The following is a 23,611-nucleotide window of genomic DNA, read 5'->3' as shown; positions in this document are numbered from 1 at the left end:
ATTCTTTTGGCAATTCTTTAAAAATTAAAGGCTTTTTCATGGAGAGTTTTACATAATGGTATTGCATCAGAGTTGTTTTACCTTTTGTGGACCAATGGCTTCATATTACATAGACATTTTTGGTTATGTTGTCTCTATTAGTTTAGAACTATCAGATTTATTTGGTGCAGCCTTGAAAGATTAACATTACAAAAGAAGATAATGAAATCTAGTCCGTCTCAAACAGTTGATTCAATTCTGATTTATATTTCCGCCATAGAATATGCATCAAAAAACTGAGCAAAAAAAGAGTTATTAACGGTCTGCCCTTTATGTAGCCACCAATGTACAATTATTCTTAAACTTTAGTGCTTGACGGAGCAGGCGATACGCTTGTTCGCTGTCGTGAACTGGGATTGCTTGCTAGCTAGGTCAGATTGGAGCAACATTTTTGAGAACACTCTCTAGTTCTAGTCCTTGTTCATTAGATATTTTCATTTTGAACAGGATATACTATAAATCTACTACTACAAAAACGCCTCACGATGGGGTACTTACATTCCTATTCCACTCTATTTTACAAGCCTTAACAGAATTATAAGGTTGCTCAAGAAGTCCTCTCTGCAGAAAATGCAGTGGACAAAAGCAGAAAAATGCCATGAAACAAGCAGCAAAAAGGAACAAAAATGAAAGAAAACTAATTAAAGCTTGATGATCTGCTCCATCTATCTTTCATGTATTCTTCAATGTATTGAAGATTTCCGCGCTCGAAACTACTAAACGATATCAAATCATCATCCACATCAAGCAATGCAAGATTCAAGTGTGACTCTGCACAAGAATCTGGATAAACTTCATCATCATTACCTTCTTGGTTCTCAAGATCGTCGAGATCCTTTTTCCGAAGTGTCACCCATGTCACTGCATCTTTATCGCCTCGTAGAAGCTTCAGAACCTGGCAAAAGGAAAGGAAATTGTTCATATTGCTTACCTTGCGATCTGCTCGAGTATTAGAAATCACGGACTACGAAAGTACCTCACTCATTTTCGGACGCAGCCTAGCTGCACGTGTGATGCAGAGATTTGCTGCAAGAACCATCCTTTGCATTTGACCCTCATCAAGATTTTCATCTAAATTTGGGTCTAATATACCCTTTACATTCCCACTGTCAATTATTGGTTTTGCCCACATCACCAAGCTTTCCTGGCCCTTGGGAGTTTGATATCCTATTGGTTTTCTTCCTGATAACAACTCAAGTAGAACTACACCAAAGGCATACACATCAATCTTGTCACTAACTTTCCCATACATAAAATATTCCGGAGCAAGATACCCGAATGTTCCAACTACGTCGGCTTGAGTCGTGAAAGATGAAGACGTCGGTCCCCATATTGCAAGCCCGAAATCAGATAACTATTCCAAGAACAACAACAAGATTCATATCATCAGTTTGCAACACGCACATAAGATTGTGGAGAAAAGTTTGGTATGCACGCGTACCTGTGGTTGAAACTCGTCGGATAGAAGAATGTTTGAAGATTTGACATCTCTATGAATAACAGGCGGCGAACATTCGTTGTGCAGGTAATTTAAGGCTTCAGCAATCTTGATAGCAATGCTAAACCTTACATCCCATGAGAGATCAGATTTTTCTTTACTATCACCTAAACATTTCACATCAGTTGCACATCAGTATTGTTTGTCAACGTCTCGCGAGGGTATAAAAACACATGTTTAAAGGTTTACCGTGTAAAATATCTTCTAAGCTTCCTTTGGATGCAAGATCATAAACAGAGACGAGGTCAAAATCTTTGATGCAGATGCCAATGAGACGTGTAACATACGTATGGTTAAACGACGAGATGATTTCAACTTCTTGAGCTAAATCCTTGGTTGCTTCTTCAGATGAATTTCTAACTTTTACAGCTACCATCTTGCCATCCGGAAGACTCCCTTTGTATACGCGGCTGCATCCGCCTTGTCCAATCAAGTTTTCTGCCATCAGATTAAGAATTAATCATCAGAACATGCTTAAAATGGAAGAAAATATCAATTAGTCATAAGAGAATTTGAGGGCATAGAAACCTGAGCAAAATTTGGAAGTTGCAGTTTTCAGAATCTCATAGTTAAACCATTTGCAGTTGGATGAGTGTGCTTTCAGCAGAATATCCAAGCCATTCTGCAATTCATCCGACGCGTAAGAACTACTACTGCTGTTCTCCTCCAACGACTCACTTCTTTCTATAAATGAACCTAACGGATATTTATTCGATGAACGAATTGGTAAGCTCATTGCCCATTGCACCACAGACAATTCCCTTGCCTGCAGGGACTCTGCACGAGTTAAACTTGATCGACGAAGAAGTGGCCAGCCAGGTTTCTGATCCAAAATATCCCCGACAAAATGAGAAGTTGATCTCCTCATACTTTCGTTTGAAAAGCTCGGAAGGCTCATAACTTCACGCGGTGAGCTTTCACTACTCCCATCTCTTGTTTGATTTTCAAAACTTGATAAATCAGTATATACTTCAGAATCTCCAAATTCAGAATGAACTTCGTCCGACAAATGGCATTCAATTAGACTTGGTTTCGGATCATCAACGAGTCCTGGAAAAATCAGAAACCGAGGCATTAACCCTTGTAGAATCACACTAAGCAGTTTCATTTTCTTATTTTAGAAAATATTAACTAAATCAAACCTGATAGCTGGTTATTGCTGCACCTTCCGTGCACAATTTTCCCTTTACGGATAGCGAAAACATCAGTAGTTGCAGGCAGCCGCTTAGCGCAATATCTAGCCGTAGAAGTCCAACTCCTGAAAATGATATCTGCTTAGACTAATCAGAAGAAGAAAAGCACACAAAACACAGAACAAAGACAAGTTACAACACTCTATGCGGATTACTAGCCTGTATGGTACCAAACTTTCGCCTTTAGTATCAAAACTTCGACTTGTATATTGTAAATTTAATTTATTTTGGAATAATTCAGACCGATGCATGCTGACAGGGAAATTTGTAATTGCAAATACCCTACCTTACACTCCCCAGAACCAGAGCTGTAGCTTCAAGCTTCTTTGCCTCTCTTACCAGAGTCCTCTGAATCGAAATTCCTGTGCAGACCTTACCGACAAGATCTACCTGAACACGTAAACATTAAATTCAAAACCAACTTCAGTTGCAACTCCCATTAATGAATTTAGATTTAGTAAAACTAAACAGTTTTCTAATCACTAACCTTCTTTAATGAACACAGTCCTTCATATACTTCTAAATAATCTTCTAACAACACCTTGTTTTTCGCAGCACCTCCTGCATATATCACAAACTATAGTTACAAATATGTTCTGCGTTTCGTTTTTTTTTTCTCTGAAACTCCGAAACTTTATATTTATAACTCGTTCTCGTAAAAAAGAAGAAGCATTTAGTAAGAATTACTTGAACTTCGACAAACATGAAGTGCAATAACACAATCTCCAGGCTCAGCAACTTTAACAAGAGCCCAGTTCAGAATTTCTCGGCTGTTCCTATCAATTCTTGTATCAACTAACACATTTCTTCTCTCAACTACCATTTTTCGTTTCTTCCGCAATATCAAAGAATCTCTAGAATATTTTGTTCAGTCTTGAACTTGCATAGCCTCTTCAAATGACACAAAACTCAAGAATTTGATTAGAATTTTGGGTACCCACAAGATCTTGATAAAGTATATAAATATTATAATTTTGAAAATGGTGATGCATGAAATGGAAAAAGACAAACAAATAAAAAAATTAATGTACCTAAAACATTTGTATCCATTTGTCATCCAAACACAAAAATAAATTTTAAAAATGAAACTGCCACCAAATATATTTCATCATCCCACCTAATGCAACTATTTTCAAGACTCATGGAACATTATTAAAATGTTTAAAATGTTTAATATTGACAAAAGAGTGCGTTGATGACACTTAAAAAAATTTTAAAAAAAGGTTTAAATTAAAGAAGAAAATGTCGGCAAGGAAATGAAATGATGCATAGAAATGAAATGGTGTATGAAGAAGATGATGTTGATTGGTTAGAGTTGAGGAGGTTGTTAGAAACCCGGCAAATATAGCGGGAAAATCATGATATCCGGTAATTTCAGAGGCTATAAAAGCTGAGTCCAACGTCTATTTCGGTCAACTCACTTGTACTTTACCCTTATTTCAAATCTTTTTTGGTGGTTTTCTATCACACCTAAATTGACTATACACTTTGATCTTAATTTTTTTATTTATTTCATTAAATTTTTTACTAACAATTAATTGACTAAATGAAATCTTACATTACTTTCTGATAGAATCCCAACAAATTTTACAAGGGCAAGAAAATTTATGATCTAAGTGGTATTTATCTGAGCTACTCTGGAACGAGTAACTTATTTATAAAATAAATTTATAACCCAATTTTAATAAGTATTTTTTGATAGGAAAAAATAAATTTGGTTATAATTATTTATCAAAATTAGGTTAGAATTAATATTTCTATAAAATTAGACTATAAATTAAAATTAAAAATATAAAATATAAAATATAAAATAGTTTTAAATGACTAGACTTTTAGACTATCTAGATAATCAAATATTAATACAATACAAATATATCATTAATTTAGTATTTTTAATATTTAGACAAATCAAGTTTTATATAAAATAATGAATTTAAATAGTAATTTGCCCCCTCTTAACTTGTAAACAATGAACAATTAACACATAAATTAATTTTATTGACAAATCAATATATGAACTTGGTGATTATAGGCAATTAGCCTATTTTGGTAAATTAATTTACAAGTTAAGGGTGTAAATTGCCAGTTGAAATAACTATTAACTTATAAATTGAGGGGCAAATTATTAAAATGAAATAAATTATGTATAATCATCAAGTTCATATATTGATTTGCACACAAAGTTAATTTAAATGTTAATTGATCATTGCATACAAGTTGAGAGGACATATTATCATTTAAATATAAAATAAAGAAATCAGGGAGTATTACTAAAGCCCGTTTCTTAGTTGATGGAATTGCAACGGTGGTGAAACGTGTCCCTCAAATATCATCTTAGCATCAAATTATAGAATCTTTAAATTAGATCTGTAATATCATAGAATAGTAAAAGACTAAAGGCCAAATATTATAAAAAGCCAAATCTTTTATAAAAATTTCACAAAAATTTTAAATTTTAAATTTTATCGATTTTAGCTAAAAATATATTATTTGATTTCAATTATGTCCAATTCTTAATTTCATTTTAATTTGTCTATATAGCGCCTACGTATTGAAAGGTCAAAATTTTTGTGAAATCTAATAATTTATTTTTGGCCAAAATCGATAAAATTAAAAGATTAGGAGTTTTGTAAAACTAAATAATCAATTTTTGCTAAAATTAACAAAAGTAAAAGATCAAAAATTTTGTGAATTTTTTTTGAAAAATTCGACTTTTTTTTTTATGATATTCAGCCAAGAACAAATAACGTGAACCGTTAGTATATGCACGTCAGTCATCATTATCATTATCTAATTGATGGTTTCGTGTACATAAATCTTTTTCTGATTTCCCTTCCACTCCCAGGCGGCCACATGGATGGGTAAGGGCGGCTGCCCTCTCTAGCTGTCAACTATCCTCACTATTTTATTTATTTTATTGGCATTTCTTTTCTCGTGAAAATATCAATATTCTAAAATTATTTGTATAATAAATCAATAATATATTAGTTATGTAAATAAATTAATAATAAAAATAATTTAAAAAATTATTGCAAATATTCATTCGTTTATTGTAAATATGATATAGCACAAGCAATGCATAAAATAAATATTCATAATCTAAACACACAGTTGAAATTGTAAATATCTGTTATTTCAAATTTAATAATTAAATAAGACCTTTAAACTAACCTAAACACACACTTGTAGACTCCTAACCTATCTTAAAAATCTTATAACTCTAAGTTAACCTAATTACTATTAAACACACTTAAGCTAATCAATCAAAGGATAACACATAATCAGACACAACCCATAATTTAAAATACAAATCCTAATTTGGACATCTTCATAGCCGAACCAAAACAGCCACAAAAACACATGATTTAACCATTCGATTCCAGGCAATCAAATAAATTTATACGCTTTAATCAGTAAAAAATACGTTGATGTCTATCAATGTTAAATATATGTAAATATATATCAAAAAACGAGACAAGAACTCATAATGCTACTTCTGAAAACCCAAATTTATTTCATATCACTTTTATGCACATATGTCAATTTCCGTTAAATTTTGTTGATTAGGTTGTATGTTTAGCTATAAACTGCACAAAGTTCCATAATCATCGCTCTAGACATGATTTCCATGATTTGATCTTAGAAACATGTTAAGGATTTTTTTACTGTTTTTACATGCATATATAATTATATGCTTTTTCAGAATTTCAAATATGTGTTATTTACTATTTCTGCATTGTTTTTACACGTTTTCTGACCAACCGACGAACTGCCTCAGAACCAGTTTTTGGTGGCGCCTCCACCACCATGCTCTGGCGCCGCCGCCATCGAAAAGTGGCAAATCCGCTATTCAACGTGTTGCAGTGGTTCATTAGCTACAGACTTGCCCAGATCCTTTTGATTCGATACATATCTTGTTTTTGTGTTTCTATGCTCGTTTGAACTCAGATTTGGGTCTCGCTTGAGCCCATGGTTTTTTAATAGTTGTAGGATCATTATTTTGTATTGTAATGGACCTTTCCAAGTCAGAATTGGCCTGCACATCAGATTTGTGGGCTGTCACATCACATGGGTCCTGAAGCCCAAGCCCGTTAGAGACCGGAAATTTCCAGACTGATTCCGGGTTCGTTTGAACTCGAAATTGCCCCGGTTTGAACAAGTGGACTTGTATCGTCTAGACAAAGGACATATCCCGACTGATTCCAAATTCCGACCAAACAGACAGCCAGGCAATATATGATTGTTAGATACTCCTGATTTTTTAAGGTTAAAAGTATCTCTAACCTTACATGTATATAAACTGTAAATGGGTTTGTTTAATTTGTTTATTGATTTCCAAATGCACCATTTAATAGGCTTAATAACTTAACCACAATAATTAGCTTCAAATCCAGTAAATCAGTTAGAAATTTTATGATTGCCATGAAAATATAATTAGTGGTTGTATATGCATTCAAGATGACCAAATTAAAATCAATCTCATATATACATCCGTTTTAGGTTTTGTGCATACAAAATGAAAAAAATCACTTCTGTCTGCTACATGATAGAAACTCCAGGGTTAGATGCTTGTTTATGTTTATTTTCAATATGCTCACATGGTAGTCCAGATCGAGTCATATGCGCGTTTCACATGTTTTCCAACTTTCCATTTAGTAGTTTTTCGAACATGTTTACTTTCTAGCACATTGTGGACTGCATGTATGATTAAAATGAGATATACCGTTAGGGCTGTGCAAAAACCGAACCAAACCGAACCGTTTAACCGAACCGAACCAAAATTTTATATTTGGTTCAGTTATTTGGTAGAAACGGTTTGGTTCGGTTTCAAAGTGTTAAAAATTTCGGTCATCGGTTATCGGTTCGGTTTTGAGTGTTTAAAAACCGAAAAAACCGAAAAACCGAAATTTTAAAACGACATAGTTTTCATATTCAGATATAAAAAGAGGTTTGTAAAATTATAACTCCATCACTCGTATTGCGTCGTTTTATTGGACTATAAAATCATTTCTTATCTAACCCTAAACCTAATTCTTATTCTTACTCTTTGAAACAAAAATTCACCGCCTCTCTTCTTGGCTTCTTCTCATGTCTTCTCCCATTTTCTTTCAAAATTTAACTCCTCACTTCACATATTCTTAATCTTTTATCTATCTATTCAGAAAAAAATGATCTATCTTATTGGTGAAGATAAAATACTAGAAGTCTAGAAGTACAATAAAGGTAATTTATTTATTTATTTTAAATATTTTTGTACAAATGATAATAAATTAGGTTTTCTTAATAAATCATTTACTTTTTGATTTACTCTAACTTGATTTCATATCTTATTTTCTTTTTTGTTACCTGAAAATGGTTTCTTTTGAAAGTAAAATGAAATTATTTACTTTGCAACAAAAGAAATGATTTTAAAATTATCTCATTCTGTTTCCAGTAATCATTTGTAACTCTCTTCTTAAGTTATTATTTTGTTGAATTTTGTTTTTAATTTTTATTATTTTTATAATATTTCTTAAATGGATAATATTATTTTACAGTTATCATTTTTATTAAGTTTATATTTTATAATTTTTAACTAACTTAAATATTTATATGTTTTGTAGATGTCCAACTCTGAGAAAAATAATGCTGGTCAGTTAGAGAAAGATGGTGGTGACAGCTCTGCTTGGCTCTTTCAAACTGCTGCTGGAACTGAAATTGCAAAAACGTTGCAAGGGAAAAAACGGAAGCAAATTGTAAGCAGGATCGGTAGTCTGGGATCACTTTGAGCGTATAACAGACAATGATGGTAAGGTGATTAGCGCTAAGTGTGTACATTGTGCTAAAATTTATCAATCATCGACCAAGTTAAATGGCACATCTACACTTAGAGCTCATATGCTAGCATGCCTTAAGAATCCACAAAGTAGAGATACCAGACAAGCTTTACTTACTTTGTAAACTGCAGTTAATATTCCTGCTATTGGTGAGGGTGAGGGAAAAATAGGAGTTTGGAAATTTTCTCAAGAATTAATCAGGAATGCTTTAGCTTATATGATAATTATTAACGAATTACCAATTAGGTTTGTTGAGGGAATGGGGTTTAAGAAACTGATGGATATTGCTTGCCCTAGGTTTAGAATCCCATCTAGGTGGACTGTTACCAGAAATTGCTTTCAGCTGTACCTTGATGAAAAACTGAAACTTAAATTCTTTTTAAAAAATTATAGTCAAAGGGTAAGCATAACTTCTGATAGTTGGACAAGCATTCAACGCATTAACTATATGTGTGTTACCTGCCATTGGCTAGATGATGAGTGGAAATTGCATAAAAGAATTTTATCATCTATTCCGGTCACTGGACATATGGGTGAGTATATTGCTAAGTCATTAGAGAATTGCTTACTAGAATGGGGTCTTAAAAATATTTTCACTATTACAATGGATAACGCTTCAAGCAATGATGTGTCTGTTTCAACCTTTAAGAAAAAATTAATTTCACGGGGAACATCAGTGTCTAAAGGTTAGTATTTGCATATGAGATGCATAGCTCATATTTTAAACTTGGTTGTTAATGATGGATTGAAAGATATGCATGTGTCTATCAAGAAAGTAAGGGGTTGTGTTAGGTACATTAGGAACAGCCCTGCAAGGCATAAAAAATTTAGGGACCTTGCCACATTTGTTGAAATAGAAACAAAAAAAAAGTCTTTGCCTTGATGTTCCTACCCGATGGAATTCCACATACCTAATGCTTGAAACTGCTTCCTTGTATGAAAAGGCATTTGAAAAATACGAGGAGGAGGAGACATCATTTAGAGCAGATTTGCAAAATAATTTACCCAACTCTCTTGATTGGGAAATGATTAGAAAATTTTCAGAATGTTTATCTCATTTTTATGTGGTGGCTTTGCGCATTTCTGGGTCTTTATATGTGACTTCGAATATGCATCTTCAAGATATTTGTGATCTGCATATGGTGTTAATTGATATGATGGACAGTGAAGATATTGATGTTAAGCACATGGGTCAGAAAATGAAGACTAAATTTGACAAGTATTGGGGTGATCCCGATAAAATGAACAAGCTGATTTTTATTACATATGTATTTGATCCTTCTGCTAAGCTAGATGATATGTTGTACTCATTAACATCCATGTTTGGTGATGAAAAGGGTACAAATCTGTTTTTTAATCTGTTAAGTGTGAGCTTACTTTTCTATTTGATGAGTACAAGTCAATGTATGAAGTTGTTGTTGATGGTAGCAATTTGTGCTCTCAATCGAATTTGAACCTACGTGAGGGAGGCCATTCTACAATAGCCTCTCAAGTTTGCGGTGCTAAAAAACCTGAATCACTTACAAAGGCCAGATTTAAGAAGCAGAAAGGAAAAAGGCACTCTAGTTAACAAGATGAGTGAGCTGAAAATTTATCTTAGTGAATCCCTCATGGAGGATGATGATAATTTTGACGTGTTGAAGTGGTGGAAGCTCAATTTAGAGCGTTTTCCAGTTCTATCCGAAATGGCTCGTGATATTCTTGCTATTCCCATTTCGACCGTTGCTTCCGAATCGGCCTTTAGTATTGGTGGACGGGTACTTGACTGTTTTAGAAGTTCTTTAACTCCTAAATTAGCGGAAGCATTGATATGTGCTCAAGATTGGCTTAGGGCATCAAATCATCCTTTGGTAGTTGAAGAATCAATCGATGAGCTTGAGTTGTTTGAGCAAGGTTGTATATTTTTTTTTCCTGTGCTCCTTTCTATTTCTTTACTGTCATCTATTTTTTTTATTGTTACTTATATTCTGTTTTCTTTTTCAGAGTTACCAAATCATGGGCCTCTTGCTGGCTGAAAATGGAACTTGGACAACATCTTTTGGTGTTGTATTTTGTTTTTTGGGCAAAGAGATGGTGTGTTTTTTTGAGGGAAATTGTGATATGGTCAAATTTTCCAAATTCATGCAGCAAGCATGACACATTTTTGGTTTTGATGGTCTGAATTCATAGAGACTTGGATGGTCTGAATTCATCTTTTGCTGAAACAAATATATTGACCTTAAGGCACGGATATATGCTATCTGATGATAACTCTACTCATTAGTCATATGAACAAGGTATGTGATAAATGATAATTTAATTGAGGTAGGTGGTAATTATTCAAAAGATTTATGCTTTAATAATTGTGTTTATCTATAGAAATAACTCATTTTTTAAACTCAATTGTATCCTTTTATCAGGTTTCTATCTTGATCATTATTTTTGCTTTGGTGCACAAGGATATCATATATGTATTAATCCACTGAAGAGGTGATAATTTATGTTTCATCTTGATTTCTTATTTAGCATATGATTTTATTTGAGTTTCTGTATTCATCTTTTATAGCATTGGCAATGGCATAAATATAGGAGCTTATTATAGATGAGCATAAGAGAGTTTGTTTTAGTCTTAATTCTTTATTTATTCTTGTAATATTGCAGATTAAGAAATCTGGTGCTATAGAAGATAACATTGCAGTGTCCAGTTACAAAATTCAAGCTGCGGATTTGGAGATTGGCCATCCCTTATGCTAGAACATTTTTTTGATGCATATGCATCCACCTCTCTATATGTGATTCATCTTTTATCATTGATAGATGAAGAATGAATTTTTAATTTACAGTATTTGTGGAGTTTTAATTTGCTATTCTATGGATTTCAATTAAACAGGTTTTAAACATCTAATTCAATGATGTATATTCAGTGATAGATGTTTTCTCATTTGTTTATGTATGTTCATTTAAACATGTTTTGAACTTTTGATTTTTTAGGTTCATTTAAATTGCCTCAGGAGCTAATTAAGAGGTTAAAAACCGAATTTAAAAACCGAAACCAAACCGAACCGACTAAAAACTTCGGTGAAAATAAATTTCGGTATTCAATAAAAAAATTACAATTCTGTTTAACCATAGTTTAAATTTCAGTTATTTCAGTTTTGAAATATTACAAACCGAATTGAACCGAACCGACCGATGCACACCCCTATATACCGTATATGCCCAATAAATGAATATAATCAATAAGACAAGTACAAGAGTTTTGTTAGTGTCCATCGAACTCGGTCTTTTGGTCTGTTGCACGATGATCTCACTCATAAGTGTGTGAGATTGTCTAGTCGATATAAAAGGTATTTCCTATTTTAGCTAGGTGGCGACTCCATTTTTTAAAACCTAACTAGATCCGTAGTTAGCCATAAGTCTGGGAGCGGCCCCCAAAACCCGCTCCGCTCATAATGTGTTAAGGAGAGTAAGAGTTTTTGCCAATATAAAGAAGTTGAATTTGCTTTTATTAGTACAATTCATATACAAATTCTCTCAACACAAGCTTATACTTGAAAAAAGCTAAGTATTTTAACTAGAGCTATATGAAAGAGTTGCTAAAGTAAGTTGCTAGTTGTTGAGCGTATTCATTTGAATAATTTCAAATTGGAGTTTTGAGAAAGTTTAAGGTTGCTTGAAGGTGTTCAAGCAACAAGTTCACCAATCAATAAAAATTTGGAAAAGTTTTCAAGCACCCGAGCAAGGAGGTGATCGTAACAAGAGTTGAGCCTTGGGTCTCTCGAAAATAGGAACTTAAGCGGGTCACTTTGGCAAAGGAGTCAATTGATAACATATGTTGAGAATTAACCCAACTCGTAATACTCGGTAAATACGAGATCGAACCCACAAGGAGTGTGTTAGGAGCAATTGATGAGAATGAAATTTGGTTATGATTCAATTCGTCTAGCGAAAACACAAATGGTTGAAGTTTCACGTAAAATAACTTGCAAACAACTATTAATTAAACACGCTACTTAACTAAAACAATTAATCAACAATCAACTAATTAACACGCGATTTAAACAATTAGGGTAAAGCGTTTAGAGGTTGCTAGTCATGCCAAAGTCATATCTAAGTAGTTTGGGTTAAGGTGATGGGAACTTAGGTCGGGTCAAGCTATTCTACGGAACCAATTCCGCTCTCTCGAGCCGGAATTGAAAGAGTCGAAACTTGATTAACAATCCCGAAATCTAATCCACTCTCGTGCTCATAGATTTCAAGAGAGTTAATAAAGCCAACTAGTCAAGCAAACTCCACAACCAAAATAGCCCTAGATCATGCTAATGCATCTAGGTTTAAAGCATGTACTCTGTTGGAAAAAATACGCAAGCGTACGTATGCCAACTTGTAATACAGACTGTGAAGTCCGGATATCGTACCCACAGAGAAAGCTTCTAAAGACAACCAGTTAGGAAACTCAATTTGTATAGCCGAAAAGATATTTTGATTGAGTTATAAGAACTAAATAAAGTAAAATAACAATTATGGATAAAATTAACTAAAGCTATAATGAAAATAAGGTTTTAACAATGATGGGAAGAACAGAGATTATTAACTTTCATTGTGTTGTTTAATCAGATTGGAATATGGATTTGGTTGTTCTACTAAGGTTCAGGCTAATCGTGAGCACCTAAAATTCTCTCTCGAGCAATTGCAGGCAAAAACAGATAACAAACTAGTAACAGGCTAATTACTCACTCTCGCACAATTATTAACCTAAATTACTAATCAATTAATGTTTATGAAGTAAACCCTAAGAACACGTACTCGTCAATTCACTCTCGCGCAATTAACTCCTACGTTCTTAATTATGTTGGTCTATTCCAGTTTTACTCTCTCGAGCTAAAACCAAAACACCGGACAATGAATAAATTGGCCAAATAAATCCAAGCGTTAAGAACAATAATTAAAACATAGTAATAACAACAACCCACAAATCCAATTCGTTTAAACAGACATAAATCCCATTAATAATCCCTAATGAAGGTTTAGCTACACATATTCATAGAGAATTCAACAATAATGTAATAAGAATTCATGGCTGAATAAGAAACAATAATAATTAATCTCTTAATAGTTATCGTACCTTAATCGACAATAATCCCAAAACAATGATGAAGAAAATCCAGAATACAAGCTAAAACGATGAACGGTAATCGAAAGCTAAACTAAACTAATGTAAAACTAATGTCTAATGTGGCGAATTAAGCGAACTAAGCGAACCCTTTGATTTGTTGTTTAGTGCGGTATTTATACGTCTTTCAGCTCAAAGAAGGGTTTTGACTCGTACCCATGTGTATTTTCGAAGTTGCCCTCAAGTTTAAGTGAATTCGGGTGATGTGGCAAGGTCAAAACGACCTTTTTTAACCCAAAAATCGTCGGGTGTGCGTTCGCACACTTGAGTGTGCGTTCGCACACTTTTTTGAGCTTCTAGGGGTGTGCGTTCGCACACTAGAGTGTGCGATCGCACACTCATGTACTTAGCCAAAATTTTGCTTCAAAACTCACTGGAAAGGCTGTTTCGCTCGCACACTGCTTTGCACTTTAGTGTGCGTTCGCACACTTCCACTCTGCTGCACACTGTCAACTTCAAAAGGTCATAACTCGGTGTAGAAATGTCGGAATGAGTCGATTCTTGATTCTATGGAAAGCTTAGGAGGTCTACTTTGTTTCTTATCAAGAACAAAAAGTCAATTGAAGTCTCTAAGTAATCCAAAATCGTCAATCAATGAAGAGGGGTCAATTTCACAAGTAGAAACTTGTGCTCTCGGCGCCTATTTTCATCGGATCTTCGAACAACTTTCCTTTAACCTTCAATTATGATCCAAATGGCTTCCAATTAGCTTGAATATCATGACAAACTCCCAATTATTCCTGAAATGCTCAAACACAAAAATGAGTACAAAGAAGCTCAAAACCAAACGTCAAATGCACATATATGACATATAAAACACATAAAATATAGGAGTATTTCTACTCCTATCAAAATCCTCACACTTACCTTTTGCTTGTCCTCAAGCAAATAAATAACAATTCCCAAATGCCAATCACACACCCATGTCAGAACATAAGAAATTAAAGCACTTTCACCCCCCCTAAGTAATGAATCAATCAAATCATGCTTTAGAGAAGAACAACATAGAGAGAAAAACAACTAATAACAATGGAAAATGCTCACACATGAACCAATAACACCGAGACTACTCAAGTGTTCTCACTCCTACATAACTTATAAATCAATTCAATCTCTAGGGCAGTCTAAACAATCTCAAAACAAAGATGAAAATCATATTCTGAGCGGAAAAACAACATGTGTAGCAACTAAGAAGTATGTCTCTCACAAGGTACTCTCGCACACACAAGTGTTTAAGGGTAAATGTTAAAAACTCTCTTGCCAAGACATGTTATTCTACCATAAGTTTGCCAATAGTCCACAATTCCACTACTAATTACGTTGAATAAAAAGAATCAAAATGGACTTTTCAATTGGTTGTAACGGGGTTTGGGTTAAGGTATGATACGGGTAAGCAAATATGGGTAATATGACTTGACAAACTTAACAAATGTCACAAGGAACAAACATTTAAAGTTTCAAGCTCGAACAAACTTTTAATCTCTTTTTCTTTACTTTTCATGCCTTAAGTTCACAATTATTTTTCTTTTTCTTTTCTCTCTTTTAAGCTCGATTTTTCTACTTTTTATTCGTTTTTTTTCTTCTTCTTTTTCTTACTTTTTTTTTTTTTGAACTTCACAAGGCATACTAATCATATAGCACAAGAGATAATCGTTAAACAACACGAGCTTAGGATGTTTACCATCCTCACACTAGTTCCTTTAATACTTATTCAATTTATCAAGTCAAAGGGTAGAAAGAGGTAAATGAGAATAGGTAAATGTGTAAACGTAGGTGTAACAAAAATAAGGCTAAGGCTCAACTTGGGTTATCTAGGGGAAATCGGGTAGGCTATTTTAAGTGGTCTAAAGAAATGGGTATTCCTATATGCCATTTATCATTTTCAATTTATTTAACTAATCATGCAATTTTACTACGGACACATGGCAAATTCTAGAGAATTAACATGCATTGACTCACACCACAACAAATGAGACATAAAAATAATATGCTCGATATGGCTCAAAACCTCTCACAAATTGGGGTAATACTCTACGATTTGCTATACATCTTGTTCAAAAGCTCAGAAATTCAGTTTTTTTCAACAATGTTCTTGTCAAGTTCATATGCCCTAAAAATGACTTTCAACATAAATTATGCATTTGTGAAGTACAAATTTTCACCTCAGTCCTATTAGATCATGTCGGCTAAAAGACACAGTTATTTGACTATCATTCTAAACATGTTGTTCAATCACAAAAACACAATTTAACTAACTCATTAAATAGGGGGGACATAAACATTAAAATTTCAAAATTCTGACATTGGCAAGAAATACGGCATAGGCATGATATAGAGGACAAACCAAACAAGCAAGGCATGAACATGCTAAGCAAAAGACATATAAAAACATCTATAAAGAGGTTCGCCACAAATCATCCTACATACCGAACATGAACAAAAAAACGAAAACCAAAAACAAAAACTAAACTAAAAACATAAAACATAATGTTTTCCCCACCCTCACACTAGTTCATGCATTGTCCCCAATGCAATGAAATAGAAAAAATAAAGCATAAATGAAACATAAAAGTGTAAAGGGTGAAAGGAAAGATACCCTTGGGATTGCCTCCCAAGCGCGCTTTAGTTAGAGTCCAAAGCTAGACTCTTCGCGTAAGGTTGTTAAAAATACAACCTAACATGAGGAAGCCGTCTTGGTAGCATCTTCTCCCTCTTTTCCTTTGTTGGCTCCTTCAAGTAAAACTCAGGTGATACAGAGTATGCATTGTCTCTATAATAAAGGACAGGAGGAGTGTTAAGGATATTTATATATTTGATATTATTTCCATCATACTTGGAATCAAACCCTTCTAAGAATGGATCCTTGTAATCAAAGGTTTTGTCGATTTCCTCATAGAGTACTGTAATACCAAATTCCTCCCTACTTTCATCATTGAAGCTCATGGAAAAAGTAAGTGGGTCAGGAACTGAAGTTTCAAGATTACTACCCTCACACTGTCCTTTCTCACCCTCTGCAGACACCTTTGTGGAATGGCATTCCACTAATGCCTTGTCGCTTTCCAAATCCAACTCCATGTCCATGGCTTGTTCTTTTGGAGTAGCTTCCATTGTTACTAGTAACCCGTTTTGGTTTTCAACTTGTAAAGCACTAGCAATTTGAGTACATTGTACCTCAATATTGTGAATAGATTCAGACTGAATCTTGGACATCTTTTGGAACTCAGCATCACTCTTTTCCATCATATCAAGGAGCATATCCATCTTGCGAGAAAGTGACTCTTCTAGAGCTCTCTGGTGTTGTTCAGTCTCATATGAATACTCCAGTTCATCGCCAAAGTTGAAATTAGAGTTACATTGGTCTTGATATGTATGGAAGTTCCCCCAATTGTTGTTCCAACAATAATTTTGATGGTTGTCCCACCCCAGATTGTACGTGTTGGAATAGGGATCACTAGATTGACATTGACCACCCACAAAGTTGACATGTTCATTTGAATTTGGATAAAGTATTGGACATTCAGCCTCGGTGTGATAGAAACTCCCACAAACCACGCAATTATGATTCCAATCCATTACGCTTCTTTAAAAAAAGTACACCATGGAAAAGGTACCTGAATATAAATTGACAAATACCCACGGCGTAAAACAAGAAAATAAAAAAAAACTAAATCAAGCCGAGCTATCCCAACTTAGTTGTTAAAGATACGCTTTCCCCGGCAACGGCGCCAAAAACTTGTTGGTAAAAAATACGCAAGCGTACGTATGCCAACTTGTAATACAGACTGTGAAGTCCGGATATCGTACCCACAGAGAAAGCTTCTAAAGACAACCAGTTAGGAAACTCAATTTGTATAGCCGAAAAGATATTTTGATTGAGTTATAAGAACTAAATAAAGTAAAATAACAATTATGGATAAAATTAACTAAAGCTATAATGAAAATAAGGTTTTAACAATGATGGGAAGAACAGAGATTATTAACTTTCATTGTGTTGTTTAATCAGATTGGAATATGGATTTGGTTGTTCTACTAAGGTTCAGGCTAATCGTGAGCACCTAAAATTCTCTCTCGAGCAATTGCAGGCAAAAACAGATAACAAACTAGTAACAGGCTAATTACTCACTCTCGCACAATTATTAACCTAAATTACTAATCAATTAATGTTTATGAAGTAAACCCTAAGAACACGTACTCGTCAATTCACTCTCGCGCAATTAACTCCTACGTTCTTAATTATGTTGGTCTATTCCAGTTTTACTCTCTCGAGCTAAAACCAAAACACCGGACAATGAATAAATTGGCCAAATAAATCCAAGCGTTAAGAACAATAATTAAAACATAGTAATAACAACAACCCACAAATCCAATTCGTTTAAACAGACATAAATCCCATTAATAATCCCTAATGAAGGTTTAGCTACACATATTCATAGAGAATTCAACAATAATGTAATAAGAATTCATGGCTGAATAAGAAACAATAATAATTAATCTCTTAATAGTTATCGTACCTTAATCGACAATAATCCCAAAACAATGATGAAGAAAATCCAGAATACAAGCTAAAACGATGAACGGTAATCGAAAGCTAAACTAAACTAATGTAAAACTAATGTCTAATGTGGCGAATTAAGCGAACTAAGCGAACCCTTTGATTTGTTGTTTAGTGCGGTATTTATACGTCTTTCAGCTCAAAGAAGGGTTTTGACTCGTACCCATGTGTATTTTCGAAGTTGCCCTCAAGTTTAAGTGAATTCGGGTGATGTGGCAAGGTCAAAACGACCTTTTTTAACCCAAAAATCGTCGGGTGTGCGTTCGCACACTTGAGTGTGCGTTCGCACACTTTTTTGAGCTTCTAGGGGTGTGCGTTCGCACACTAGAGTGTGCGATCGCACACTCATGTACTTAGCCAAAATTTTGCTTCAAAACTCACTGGAAAGGCTGTTTCGCTCGCACACTGCTTTGCACTTTAGTGTGCGTTCGCACACTTCCACTCTGCTGCACACTGTCAACTTCAAAAGGTCATAACTCGGTGTAGAAATGTCGGAATGAGTCGATTCTTGATTCTATGGAAAGCTTAGGAGGTCTACTTTGTTTCTTATCAAGAACAAAAAGTCAATTGAAGTCTCTAAGTAATCCAAAATCGTCAATCAATGAAGAGGGGTCAATTTCACAAGTAGAAACTTGTGCTCTCGGCGCCTATTTTCATCGGATCTTCGAACAACTTTCCTTTAACCTTCAATTATGATCCAAATGGCTTCCAATTAGCTTGAATATCATGACAAACTCCCAATTATTCCTGAAATGCTCAAACACAAAAATGAGTACAAAGAAGCTCAAAACCAAACGTCAAATGCACATATATGACATATAAAACACATAAAATATAGGAGTATTTCTACTCCTATCATACTCCCCTAGGTATAGTCTAATTAGTTAACTCTCGTCCTCCTAATTAAACCACATAGCAAAGAATAAGAGGCCAACCCATTCTAAGCATTAAGCTCAAGAAGCACAACAACCAACATCACCCATAAACCCTCACCCTAATCACCTATCTAATCAATCATGGCAATCATAACAACCCCCAAACAAGGGGTTTAGCTACTAATCATCATCATGGCATAACTAATTAAGCAATAGTAAAGATTAGGCATAGAGTAAAGAATAAATACCTTGGAGTAATAAATGAACTTTAAACACATGAACAAGATAATGAAGCTTGAATTAAAAGATCAATACTTGTATTTAATAAGTTTTCCAATATAGCAAAATCTGGAAATAATTGAAGAACACCAAGAAGTATATAGATTCTATCCTAAAATAGAGAGCAAAAGGAATGAATTTGATTGATTCAAAATTGTTGTCTACAAAAGTGAATGATTCTTGACCTAAAAATATAAAGTGTCTTATATAGTCTGGATAAAAAGGGAAATAATAACATCCTAGTACAAGAGTTGTTGGGCTAAAAAGGGAAGTGGGCCACTTAAAGCTCTTTCTTCAAACAAATTTCGTCTTCAGCTTTTTCCCCATGTCTTGGTCGAGAAGCTCATTTAAGTTGAGCTTCTCGATCGAGAAGCTCCTTTGATGACCCTTCGTGCAAAATGGTCCTTCATGTCTTGGTCGAGAAGCACCATGTCTTGGTCGAGACATGTGTTAAATTACACATGTTTCTTTTGCTTCTCAGCTTCTCTTTCGCTCATGAACTTCTCTTCCAAGACATGCTTTAAAAACTTGATTTCTCTTTAACTCTTTGCTTTAGCTTTCGACTTTGATATTTCTTTAATTCTTCACTCTTTTTAGCCCAAATAGTTCCGCAAACACTCCAAATCACCTGAAACGCCAACACACATAATAAGGTATCGAAACACCTAAAAACACATGTCAAAACGTAATAAAGTGATGCAAAAACTATCTAAATACTAGGAGTATTCTACTCCTATCAAACCTCCTCACACTAAACCCTTGCTTGTCCTCAAGCAAGAAATGAATCTTACTACTAACACACAATCAACAACCTTGGCAATTATGAACAAATGTCAACAACGAATTCCCAATCAATGAAGTTACAAATGCAATCGTCTAATATCATCAACCAAAAGCGATGCAAACAAATGATGAATGCAATTATAATGACATATCCCGATGACATTGAGACTACTAATGATATGGCATTATGTCAAACAATCTCGAGCTTACCATCATCTACGGGAAATGCAACACATTGGTTAAACAAAATTAGCAAATCGTGGCACTATGTTCATAAGCATCAAGTAAGGGCATCATTCCTCACAAGGTATCACTCTAACACTCAAGTGTTTCGGGTGCGAAAGTAAAGCTCAATACATATGCAAATTCACCATAGGCTTGCTCTTAGTCCCGGACTCCACTACTTAGTTCGGTAATCAACAACTATCATATGGACTTGTTAAGGGTTGTAACTTGGCTAAGGGTTAGGGGTAGGTAAAAATGGATAAATATGGCTACAACTTGACTTGAAAACTTACTTACAAAACACTACTAACTTTCGATCTAACTCGAAATTTTTCCGCACTTGTGAACTTTTCATTTTTGATTGCCTTTGTTTATTTTCTTTGTTTTCTTTTTCATGCTTTTCTTATTCTCTTTTCTTTTCTTTTCTTTTCTTTTCAAGGCATCTAAGTTTGTTTTCTCTTTTTTTAAGCACTTGTTCACATTTTTCATTCTTTTTCATCAAGCTAGAATCAATTTTTTTCAATTTTTTAAGTTAATCAAGTCAAATTGGGGTGTTTTTAGAGGTAAAATGTTGAAGGGATACAATGTATGAAAGTGTGGTGAAACTAATTAACAATTTGGCTAAGGCTCAAAAGGTGTAATCTAGTGGTAAATGGTAGGCTTTTAAGTGGTTTTAAGAAAATGGGGTAATCCTAATGCCATACTCATCTAGTTATCGACACTCAACCATATAGTCTCGAACGGACACCGAGCAAGTTCTAGGAATTAGGCATGCAAAGGACACTCACAAAAAAAACAAGTAGGCTCAAAATATGCTCAAATAAAAGTGGTGTCATGCCCAAAAACTTAATTCTTATGAAAAAGTGCCAAAGTGTGACAAATAATTCAGTTTTTGAAAGGTTCCTTTTTGCCCCAACAGTGTGCTTCTCGATCGAGAAGCATCACTTAAAAGTGCTTCTCGATCGAGAAGCTATTTTAAAAACGCTTCGTCGAAAAGTGACCTTCATGTCTTGGTCGAGAAGCACCACTTAAAAGTGCTTCTCGATCAAGACATGCCAAAAACTGAATTTCACAACTTAAATTTTCTTTCAACTTTTTGGTACAAATCGTGAATCCGCATTAAGTAACCTCTTGAAAATTCAAAAATCACACAAGCCATTACTCAAATTCACCCTAATCTTATCGAAACATGTCATACAAATTGCATTTCATTAGGCAAGCATCGACATTCGATTGATTAAACTAGAAAATGCAATTGAATAAATTCATTGATCGGGACATAACAATCGTTGACAACTTTCATACGTACACCAAAGTTACTAATCATGCTCTCAACATACTAAGCCAATGATTTAGTGCTAGAGGTGCCACAAAACAACTAATCAAAACTAAACAATCCTAAACACACGACATAAAGTAAAAGACATAAAGCAATAAACAAGATAAAACACGAGATACAATTTCACAACCCTCCTCACACTATTTCTAGCTTAGTCCCTAAAGCATAGAAATAAAATAAAGCACGAAATTGTATGAGAGAGTTAGAAAGTGCAAATCTCGCTAGTCGAACTCCGGGGTAGCGGGGGATTGAGGTGGAGTGTCAATCCACTCAATGATGCCTTGACCATTCACATAATTCCGGAAATCCGCCCTTTGCCGCTCGATTTTATCCTTCAACCGCCCTTGCTTATATTCGATTCCTGCCATTCCCCGCCTTTGGGCCTTCTCCATCCGCTCCAAAATTTCTTTTTGCTCCGCCCAAGCTTGGCGGTTGTAATCCGTCATTTCATTAAATCGATGGTCAAAAGCGGACCATTGGGCCTCGGCCCCCCCATAACTTGCTTCCGCAAAACCTCCTTGTGGCGCCTCTTCTTTTCCTTGAGCGCTAGATTGCTCGACTCCCTTTCCTTTCCTTCGTGGTTGCTCCTTTTGCCTTCTCGGAGCCGGCGGTGGGATTTCCTCGGGCACAAACTCGGCTTCCTCCCCAAATTCCGCTCTACGAGCCGCTTTCGCTCCATGCTCCTTAACCCAAGCCGGACGCTTGTAGTAAGGAAGGACTACACCATTGTGAACATACTTAGCCCGCTCCAAATGCTCCGTGTTAATCATTCTCAGAGCCGTGTAGGTGTAGTCGGAGGTATCGGTTAACCCTTTGCGTTGTGCCAAAAAATACACGAGTGAAGCAAACCCAAGAGGTGTGGTATTGTCCGGGACCGCTTGCAACTTCCGATAAAGCATTTCCGCCGAATCCACTTGATATGCTTCCACCTCGGGGTGCATAATCGCGTTCAACATGAATAACTCACTTTCACCCACCTTGTTGTACTCGGTTCGCCCCCCAAAAGTGTGGCCTAACCACTTGATTACCACCACCAAAGCCGTATCTTTTATGTCGTTTACCTTTGACACCCTTGCCAGGAACACCTCTTTATCGGATAACTCACGCCATGCCGCGTCCCAATCAAACCGTGATGGTGTCGCCTTCAAACCCGAATTCCGCAAGCGGAAATACCTAGTCAAGTCACCCTTAGTGAGACTCCAACTCTCATTTCGCAATCGAAATTTCATGTCTCCCGGGCATTGAGGGAGGGGTTCCAAGGTGGTGAAAAATTCATACACCAATTCTTCAAAGACATCATGAGAGAGTTCCGCCATGAATTGCAACCCCAACACCTCTAAATGACGCTTCACCTCTTCTTCCAATCCTAATTCCCTCATTGAGTTCCAACAAATTCCGAATGGAATTGCCAAACCGCGATCCCTCAAAGCTTCATACTTTTTTCCTTCTTCGGCACTACGGATTTCAAAGGGAGCATTAAATTGGCGAGTTAAAGCCGTGGTGGAATTGGGTCCGGCGGCAGTTGCTTTCCGGTGTGAAGTACGTTGTGGTCGTGGTTCTTGAGCGGAACTTGGGGCTTGGTGAGACCCGCTTGGTTTGGTGGCTTTCTTCATGATTTTTGGTGTGAAAAGTGGTAGGATTTTTGGGTGGATAGGGTGGTGGCCGGATTTCTTGAGAGGGAGGAGAGGCTATGGAGTTAATTTTCTAATTTGAGTAAAAAGTGGGGAAGAAGATAAAGGGTTGGGTGTTCTTAAAAGGCAAGTTTCTTCTTTGAATAATTGGATGGTTGAGATTCCCTTAATTTGGTGATCCATGTGAAATGTGTTTCTTTTGGATGGCTTGTATCCTTGCCACGTCATC

The 23,611-nt window shown here is 35.2% G+C and overlaps 1 protein-coding gene across 1 annotated transcript; it reads right to left on the bottom strand.

The window, feature by feature from the left end:
* Positions 1-427: 427 nt before the first annotated feature.
* Positions 428-3,931, bottom strand: LOC126683360 (protein kinase STUNTED-like). Its single transcript, XM_050379228.2, has 9 exons — positions 3,418-3,931; positions 3,218-3,291; positions 3,017-3,120; positions 2,680-2,795; positions 2,066-2,587; positions 1,727-1,975; positions 1,481-1,644; positions 1,016-1,393; positions 428-934 (listed from the first exon to the last, which is right to left on the bottom strand). Exons 1-9 carry the CDS (start codon positions 3,551-3,553, stop codon positions 677-679), a joined length of 2,001 nt encoding a protein of 666 aa, XP_050235185.1. The 5' UTR covers positions 3,554-3,931; the 3' UTR covers positions 428-676.
* Positions 3,932-23,611: the final 19,680 nt, after the last annotated feature.

The sequence above is a fragment of the Mercurialis annua genome, linkage group LG5 (assembly GCF_937616625.2).
Source record: "Mercurialis annua linkage group LG5, ddMerAnnu1.2, whole genome shotgun sequence".
NCBI classification, from domain to species: Eukaryota; Viridiplantae; Streptophyta; class Magnoliopsida; order Malpighiales; family Euphorbiaceae; genus Mercurialis; species Mercurialis annua.
This window is presented reverse-complemented; position numbering and strand designations above follow the sequence as displayed.